The 9,559-nt window shown below is 42.8% G+C and overlaps 1 protein-coding gene across 1 annotated transcript in view; it reads right to left on the bottom strand.

Annotated features, from left to right (window-relative positions):
- Positions 1-9,559, bottom strand: part of LOC101854967 — a gene marked incomplete at its 5' end in the record, with an annotated part of 70,016 nt that overhangs the window by 6,442 nt on the left and 54,015 nt on the right. Inside the window, 9 exon segments of the mRNA XM_013085618.2 lie at positions 115-292; positions 1,595-1,788; positions 2,939-3,153; positions 3,594-3,715; positions 4,213-4,399; positions 5,839-5,968; positions 6,575-6,754; positions 7,913-8,155; positions 9,397-9,554. Coding sequence (XP_012941072.2) covers positions 115-292; positions 1,595-1,788; positions 2,939-3,153; positions 3,594-3,715; positions 4,213-4,399; positions 5,839-5,968; positions 6,575-6,754; positions 7,913-8,155; positions 9,397-9,554 — 1,607 coding nt within the window.

The raw sequence follows: 9,559 nt of genomic DNA, 5'->3' as shown, positions 1-9,559 counted from the left end.
GGGGGGGAGGGTTTGATACGAGACGGTGGTTATGCAAATCAATACATAAGAAGGCACACGTTCACACACTGTCAGATAATAAGTGTGGGGATAAATCTCCTATTTCCAACCCACCTTTGCGCTCCCTGAAATACTCTGGAAACCCAAAGATGATGAGGTTTGCCGTTGTCCAAGCCTTGAACATTCTGTGTGCCAGAAGAACAAGGTCGCAGGCGATGAACAAGCCCAGGAAGATATAGAAGGCGAGTGACGTCTCCTGTGAGCTTCCCTCCGAGCCCTTGCTGCGAACACTCTGAGGACAACATTAAATAATGGCACACATCGACTAGCAAAACATTCATTTCCCCCCCCCAAATTTAGGTTTTTCATGCTTCCATCGACTCCATTTTGTTCATCTAGTTCGTTAGTTTTCGTAAGGCTTTATTGTGCTCGCAATTACATATAAGGTCATATGAGCGTCAAGGGGTGGATGTCAACACAGAAGTCCAAATGAGGAATCAGGTTTACTCTGGTCACCTCTCTAGCTTCAACAGCACAAAGTCTTCTTTGACTATCAAGGCACCCTGGGAACAGCAGTTCACAAGAGAGTGACAAACATACAAAAGAAGTGGAGGAAAATGACGATAGTAAGGATTAGGAAAGAAAAAGCAGCAGTTCTCCCTATGTTGTTCCGGCACAGTATGAGCAAGGCATTGATAAATCAGCCCATTTACAGTTCTACTGTGCATAAGAATATATTAGTAATCCCCCTTGGGATTTGTTTGTCTAGGAGGCTGGCTTCAACCCTACCTGTTAGGGTTAATGCAAGCTGAGACATGCAATATCCCAGCAGAAAGAGCATTATACACAATTAACATTCTCCCCTCATGAGATTTGAACATTAGTCTTCTGCGTGCTACGGTGAAACACCTAACTGCAGAACCACAGACTCTGGTCAGATTGGTCACTTTCTTCGGTAAGGCAGTCAATGACATCATTCAGTTTTGCGATAAGGCCTACTTTTTCCACCTCCCCTATAGTCTGTTAATAATTGAAGTAACAAATTAGACAACTGCCCAGAATCAGCCTGAACATACATTTAAAATTGCCCAAGGCAGCTATGCACTGCTGAGGAAAAAAGTGGTTGTTTTAGAAAAGTTACTACCTTAAAATTACAAAGTTCTATTTGACATTTTTGGCTGTTTTGAGTTACTAAGACCATGAGGTCAGAAATCAAAATGTTCTATCTGCTTTATCAAAATCATAAGATTATTCGGAGTCGTTATCAAGATATTCAAAGCACTGCATTCAAAAAAAGTTTTGACATCTTGCAAAACTTCCAATTCTTTACATCAAATTTCTCAAAAAAGTTACTCTGCAGAAAGAACTTTGTAATTCTAAGGTGGTGAAGTGTCATAACATAGGGGGAAAAAAGTTAAGTGGGACGTGTACAGGCAATTGTCCTGGACGGATTGGCTGTTAGAGAAGGTTCGATTGAACTGTAAATAAATATGAAGATGGCTCTTCTCTTTTACATTTCCTCATCCCTACCTCCATGGACAAAGAAAAAGCTCAAGCATACCTCAACCTATCACACAGCATCTGTCAGTTTTACCTGAAACAAAGACGCGCCTCCAATTCCCGATTCTTGCAGTGGGAAGAACCAATTGTTGTGCATTTGAATTGTTCTGATTGGCTCCTTCTCCGGGTCTTTATTAGGGTCCGACATTCGGTGAATTGCCGGTGAATCAGGAGGAGCAACTGGAATATCGTCAAGTCGAGGCAGGGCAGGCAGGGAGAACGAGAGATCTGAGAAAAAAAAGACACGACTTTTATAACTATAGGTCCCAAAGACCTAAGTGTGCATTGGAGGTTCAATATAAAGTGGCTACAGTCATCTTGTAATTTTATAACTTCTTCCTTTTTGTGAAGTTTTTATACCCCTTACCATATTATGGAAGACCTGTTTTGGGGGAGGGGAGAGGTTCGGGAACGAATTTGAGGGAAGAGAGAGGGGATTCAATTCCAATCCCTGAACAGTCACAAGCTCACTTTTCCTTACCCTGGCGCCTGAAAGCAATAAGCACTAGACTTCTGCAGTGGGCAATTTGTTTGTTTTAGTAGAGGTTTTACGGCGCTCGCTACTGCATGAGGTCATGAGTTCCAGAAGATTAGAGGTGTTACAAGAGAGTAACAAACATAAAAAAGAAGAAGGGGAGATAAGGACGATAGATGTTTCTTAGGATAGAAGAAGCAAACCACACTAGAGCAACCAACCACGCAGTGGGTAAGAAGTGAATAGTTTACCCCAAGCAAAACTCTTCTTAGAAAGAAGACGGATACAAGATTCTATTTCTATTGATCTAAAATAATGATAACATAAATTTTTTTTTAATGTGCGGGTTGAAGATTGTGGACAGCTTTTGCCTGTGTTACTTCACAGTTTAGTGGAAAAAAAGCTGTGGCGATGGATTGGACGTACTCTTAGGAAGCCAGGCAGCTGCATAACAAAGACTATGTTGGGTTTAAATCCATAGGGTTAGAGTTCATGGGGAAGGCCATGTGGAATTTGGAAAAAAGTCATAGTGAATGATGAACAGAATTTAGAAAAGTAGGAAGATGTGTAATAATACCAAGAGGCTACTCAAGGAAAGGGAAAGATGGAAAGTGTTTGTTCGAGGACCTACACCCTGATCCATGTTGAGAAAGACAGGGATAACGATGGCATTTCCCTTTGAAAATAAGAAAATACAATTAGAATTCGGCTGATACGTGGATGCTCTGGTGTGGTTTGCTCCTTCTTTCCTATCAAACATCTATCGTCCTTATCTCCCCTTCTTCTTTTTTATGTTTGTTACTCTCTTGTAACACCTCTTATCTCCTGGTGCTCATATGACCTAATGCAGTTGCGAGCGCCGAAAGACCTACTAAAACTAAAACTTTGTCTGATAACACTGACCGATTTCTAGTTTGGCTAGGTCCGCTTTGATGTGAGTCCAGTCCATGAAGCTTTTCTGCTCCTTATCGTGAGCCTTGCGGAGCAGCATGACGGCCCCGTGCAGGAAGCGAACCCCATCCAGCCATGTGTTGTTGTGCTCCACGTTCTGGAACGAGGCCAGAGCGTTCTGGTTGACCTGTCGCAGCACTGCCTGGGCCGCCGTGGCGTAGTTTTGTCTGTGGGTGGGACACACAGGGAGAGAGAGAGAGGGAGGATTAAAATAACGTTTCATCTGTAGGCCACACAGAGAGAAAGAAAGAGAGAGAGAGAGAGAGAGAGAGGGAGAGAGAGAGAGAGAGAGGGAGAGAGAGAGAGAGAGAGAGAGAGAGAGAGAGGGGATTAAAACAGCATAGTAGGTTGTATTCTTCACATTTTAGAATACTATTGCAAAGATCTCTTTGAAACTTTCAGTATTTCTCAAAAAATCATTTTACCAGACTGCTATGCAAAGCATATGGATCGGATTAACAAGTAAATTTCCCCTGTGGAAAGTGTTGGCACAGAGTTCCCCACGTCACATGGATACGATATTAAAACACGACGCACGGATAGGGATAACCAGTTAATCAATCACTCAATCAGCTGATTCATCATCAATCTGTAACTGTCTGTTCACCTGAAGGTTTCCAAATCTCGTGTGAGTCGTTCCCGCACATGCAGTTTCTGCTGATCAAGCAGTAGCTCCAGACGGTACCGGTGAAATACGTCCTCAGTGGAGTTCAGAAGGTCCGAGTGTAACTGTACCAGAGATGGAGAAATTGGGAGTTAACGTCTACTGTACTGGGGGAAGACAGAGAGAAATAAGAAGAAGACAGATAGAAGGAGGGAGGAAGGAAGGCAGATAAAGAGAGAAGCAGAGTGAGAGAGAGAGAGAGAGAGAGGAGAGAGAGAGAGAGAGAGAGAGAGAGAGAGAGAGAGAGAGAGAGAGAGAGAGAGAGAGAGAGAGAGAGAGAGAGAGAGAGAGAGAGAGAGAGAGAGAGAGGAGAGAGAGAGAGAGAGAGAGAGAGAGAGAGAGAGAGAGAGGGGGGGGAGGGAGGGACAGCGAGTGAGCAAACCATATACAGAACACACACACACAGACTTTCTGGAGGTCAGCTATGATCCTCTCTCTCACACACACGCACACACACACACTGACCTTCCGGAGGTCGGCTATGATGAGCTCCACAATGGCCAGACACACACACACACATACTCTCTCTCTCTCTCTCTCACACACACACATACACACTGACCTTCCGGAGGTCGGCTATGATGAGCTCCACATCGGCCAGACACTCCTCCTGCACGGTGTCCAAGTGTGCGTCCTGCCGCGCGATCTCCCCCTCTAGGTGGCGCTGTAACTGAAGCAGCTCGATGTGGCTGGACGCGGTACTAACCGCCCCCTGCTGGCCGTACTGCAGCACAAAGTTGACATGTTCGCTGGGGAGGGCACACACAGTCAGATCAGTGAGGGGTCGGTTTGTTTGGTGGGGGTTTTTTTTGTTTTTTTCAAATTAAGTATTTTACAGCACTTGCAACACAATATAAGGTCATATAAGTGCCGAAGATTAGAGGTGTTACAAGAGAGTAACAAACAGAAAAAAGATGGAGAAGAGATAAGGACGATAGATGTTAGACAGGAAAGAAGAAGCAAACCACACAAGAGCACCCGCAAACCACCCACATTTGTTATGTTTGAGTATACAGAGGTACAGGTACATCAACACAATAATGGTCATTTAGTGCTCAGGAAAAAGTTTAGTTTTACTAGGTTTTACTGTGCTCGCAACTGCATAAGGTCATATGAGCGCCAGAAGATTAGAGGTGTTACAAGAGAGTAACAAACATTAAAAAGAAGGGGAGATAAGGACGACAGATGTTTAAAAGGAAAGAAGAAGCAAACCACACCAGAGCACCCGCCAATCACCCACCCGACGGGAAAAAGTCAGATGAACAGAAACAACAGAAGGAAAGTAAAGAAGTAGGACCTACCAGTGGCACTCTCTGCCAACCCACTAGTCTGTGGTGGAAATATAATATGACTGAATTGGCAATGTTACTTCAGTGAATTGGAATGGTTATAAGAAAAGGATAGGCTACTGATCTGAAAGAAAGGTATTATTTGTTTCAACTGGAACTGGGATAGTTACTTAGATTTAGTTTTTAGTTTTTGTAAGAGTTTTACGGCACTTGCAACACAATGAGATCATATAAGTGCCAAAGATTACAGAGGTGTTACACTCTCCCCGCCGTTTTATGCACCCCGCATAATTTAGCAAAATTTGATCATTTTTTTGCAAAATTTCTGATTATTTTCCTTTATCATTCTTTGTGAAAATTAACAGAATCGCATAATTTCACATTTTTGGGCTCAGTTTGCATAATTTCAAAATTTTTCTTCTGGCATAGAACGACGGGGACAGGTTACAAGAGAGTAACAAACAAAGAAAGGAAGAGAGACAAGTAAAGACGATGAACATTATTTATATTCCCTCCTTTTCTCATTGACTGTAATCACAACACTGTGCAGAAGTGGGAAGAAGTAGAATATTAAAACTATACGGGAGCTGGTCTTACGAGCTGCGTAATCTTGTCAAAGATTGTCATTGTCATTGTCATGAAGTAATGCTAAAAATATGAAATTACTATTCACAAATAAATACTGCTGTTAACAATCACAACCTCAGTGCTTTCTGGTCTTATCTCCATTTTTAATAACAGTGACAACAGTTCATAGCAAAGAGTGAGCTAAAGAAGAAGTCGCATTTTCAATTATGTTTTAAAAAAATGGAGATACGACAAGAAGGCATTGAGGTCGTGAAGTTTCAATACACATATATATATATATATTGCGATTCACAAATACACAGATAACTCACCTGGTGATCACAGAAAGGATGAGGAAGAAGACGGTGCCAGTCACGACCAAGCTGTAGAGAAACTGCATCATCATGTAGCCCATGGCGAACAATGGGTGGTACCAGTTGGCATACAGCGTCTCCGGTAGTCCTGGGGAAGTGACGGGACATTGTCTTATTGGTCGTGACACAAAAAAGCTGGCTGGGGGTAACCACAGTTCTGCCCAAAACTGACGAAACGCACTTTTTCATTTTGATGCCAAAAGTTTCTATTTGCTAAATCAAATCGAAACCCTGATCAGTAACCTTACTTGAGTGAAAAAACCAAAGTGAAACTGAGTAGTTTATGAACAAAATAGAATTTAAATTTCAGAAGCGCTCTATTTTTCAATGGTTACCCTGGCAAAAAAAACTTTTTTTCGAAACTGCTGTGAATAAAAAAAGGTGCTGTCAGCTTACGGCAGGGATGTTTAAGTTTTCTAATATGAAAAAAAGCTTTCAGATGATGCCAATAACTCCAAATAAGTCACGATGTGGTGGAATCAGGCGCTCGTCAATTTTTTGGCAAATGGAGTTATTGGTATCATCTTAAAGTCTGTCTATTAGCCTTGCTTTCGATGAAAACAATACCCATTTATCTTAAATACAAGTCGAGAAATTTCACCACGCTGCCTCACAAATGCCCCAAAATTGACAAGCGCCTGATTCCACCGCGTCGTGACACATACAGACAAAACAACTGACAACGACCTCTGACCTGGTTGGAAACAAAACCCTAGAATAGCCAGGACCAGCAGTAGAATGATCGTCCCTGCAATCCCCAGTAGGACTGGGAAGGCTATGGGAAGGTCAGGGGTCGCCCGAGGTCCAGACCCCTCCGGCCGGTCCTTCTCCGTCATCGCGTACGGCACAGGAAGCTGTTCCTCTGGGGCCTCAACTGAATAATAATAATTATAATAAATTACACTTCTATTTGTCCCAGAAGGGCACTTTGGTTTACAATGGCAAACATACATATGCATACATAAATACATAATTATAAATACGTGCATGCATAAATACATACATAAATGCACAATATTACACAAATACAGAACAGTTTACAACCATGCCACTGTGCAGCGCCCTGTATTTTGAGCTAAGGCTGTCGTGTCTTGCTCAAGGACACAGCCCATTGACCACCCATCAAAACCCCGTGTCACCAACACTTGCTTGACATTACCTGAGTCTAAACTCACTACTTACTTAGCCGTTGTGGGTAGAGAGAAGAAACTTTAGTAATAGTTCTACGGCACTTGTAACACAATCAGGTCACATGAGAGCCGAAAACGAGATGTGTTACGAGTTTTTAGTCTTATTTTAATAAGGTTTTACGGCACTCACAACTGCACAACACAGGCAGTACTGCATACAGACGTAAGTCAATTTTAGCAGCCTTTGAGATATGTCTGTAAGCAATACTGCCCACGATAAGGCCAACAGAGAAGTCCAAATGAGGAATCAGGCTCACCTCTCTAGCCTCAACAGCACAAAGTCTACTTCGACTATCAAGGCACCCTGGAAATAGCAGTTCACAAGAGAGGGACAAACATACAAAAGAAGTAGAGGCAAAATGGCGATAGTAAGGATTAGGAAACAAAAAGCAGCAGTTCCCCCTATGTTGTTCCTGTACAGTATGAGCATGACATTGATAAATCAGCCCATTTACAATTCTACGGTGCATCCCCCCTTTGGGAATGGCTTAAAGACACTTCAGTCACTGGCACTGCCCTGGGGGAGGGTAAGAAAGAGTTTAAAGGCACTTGCAACACAAAAAGGTCATATAAGTGCCGAAGAATAGATGTATAACAAGAGAGTAACAAACTTTAAAAAGGGGGAGATAAAAGGACGACAGATGTTTGATAGGAAAGAAGGAGCAAAGCACACCAGAGCACCCGCCAACCACCCACTCTAACAATAACAACAACTGCCACACCAACAATAACAACAATACCAACACCAACAACAACACCACCACCAACAACAACACCAGCAGCAGCAGCAGCAGCAGCAGCAGCAGCAGCAGTAACAACAACAACAACAACACACTACACACCAGGTGGGTCCTGTGCGGCTGCCCCGAGCTGTGCCTCCAGCTTGGACCTCCGGAACACGCGATGGTTGTGTACGCCGTGTTTGTCGCCCAGCGACACGATCACGTCCTTGAACATGCCCTCTTTGTCCGAGGTGGGCAGCTGGAAGGTCAAGGAGAACTCGTTGGGGCACCGTACGACGGTGTCGCAGTCAAACAGTGACCGCGAGCTGTAGCCCGGGTCCTTTAGCTGGACGTGAAGGTAACCTGGGCGGAGGGCAGAAAAATATACAATTTGTGTGTGTATTTAGTTTTAGTAAGTGTTCTACGGCACTTGCAACACAATTAGGTCATATAAGTGTCAAATATTAGAGATGTTACAAGAGAATAACAAACATAAAAAAGGAGGAGAGATAAAGACGATAGTTGTTTGATAGGAAAGAAGGAGCAAACCACACCAGAGCACCCGCCAAGCACCCACACAATTTCTGTCATGATGGTGGAATAAGGTGCTCGTTAATTTGGGGGCATGTGGAGTTATTGATATCATCTTAAAATTTGTCCATTTGCCCTGCTTTTGATGAAATCAATATCCATTTATCTTGGATACAGGTCAAAATATTAGTGATTGAAGGAGATGGGGGTGTCGCCTGGTTTCAGAGGTAAAATTAGCGGGAAAATGGCTGCCAAAGCTGAGTTATTACCTTAGCTGGAGAGCCTGTGAAAACTGAAAATTAATATCTTTTATGCCTTTAATAAATGTTTTTCCAGTAAAATCCACACAGAAATGTGTTCTCTAATGGACATGAAAGGTGTTGAGGCAAAAAACAAAAAAGTCCATAAAAATTCCCAAATCTGCGGTAAAATGTCAGTTCACAGCACAGCGTGCTTTTACCTAGCAATTTAGAATGGTTGAAGTATCTAGTAGTAAAATTCAGTTTTGATAGCAGCAATTTACATTTTCAAAATGACACTATTTATAATTTGGTCCAAACAGGTTGAAAAGACAAGAGTAAGATTCTTGTTTGAAACCCTATAAAAAGCAAATGAGGTAGTACTTGATGAAGCCCACGTGGGATATTCACTGTGAAAAACAATCAGGAAAAGACAGAGGCAGATTTTAGGATAGATAAAGAGACATACAGGTCTTGAACATCTAACTCTCACTGGCAAAATTGAAGACAAACAAGGCAGGGACAGGCCTAAAGCAACCTACTTGGAGAAGCTAAACAAATGGGTAATAGGGAAAGATCAGGGAAACGTAGCTTTTTTAAGAGCATCCGAGCAAAGCAATGAATGGAGAACCATTATCACCGGTGTCTGCCGCAGATCTGGCACTTCATGATGATGATGATGAGGGTGAAATGTTGAAAGTCATTATATATTTTGGAAATACTACCAGGTCTTAACCGTTTTACTATCTGCTGTACACAATGACGATGATGATGATGATGATGAAGATGACGATGACGATGAAAATGGAAAAAAAAACCCCTAAAAAGCCATACCTGGGCAACTTTGAACTCTGCCAGTCACATGGACAACCCACTGACCACCGGTCTGAGTGAGACTCCCCGAGAAAGTGCCGGGGACGAGCGTGGCTGCAGGGAACATCTGTCCTAGGATAGACGTCTCTTTGAGCAGCTTGGCCAGCACCACAGGCTCTCTGGG

Source organism: Aplysia californica, unplaced genomic scaffold (assembly GCF_000002075.1).
Source record: "Aplysia californica isolate F4 #8 unplaced genomic scaffold, AplCal3.0 scaffold00390, whole genome shotgun sequence".
In the NCBI taxonomy this organism is placed as follows: Eukaryota; Metazoa; Mollusca; class Gastropoda; order Aplysiida; family Aplysiidae; genus Aplysia; species Aplysia californica.
Note: the sequence above shows the minus strand (reverse complement) of the source record. Positions and strands in the feature narration are given on the sequence as shown.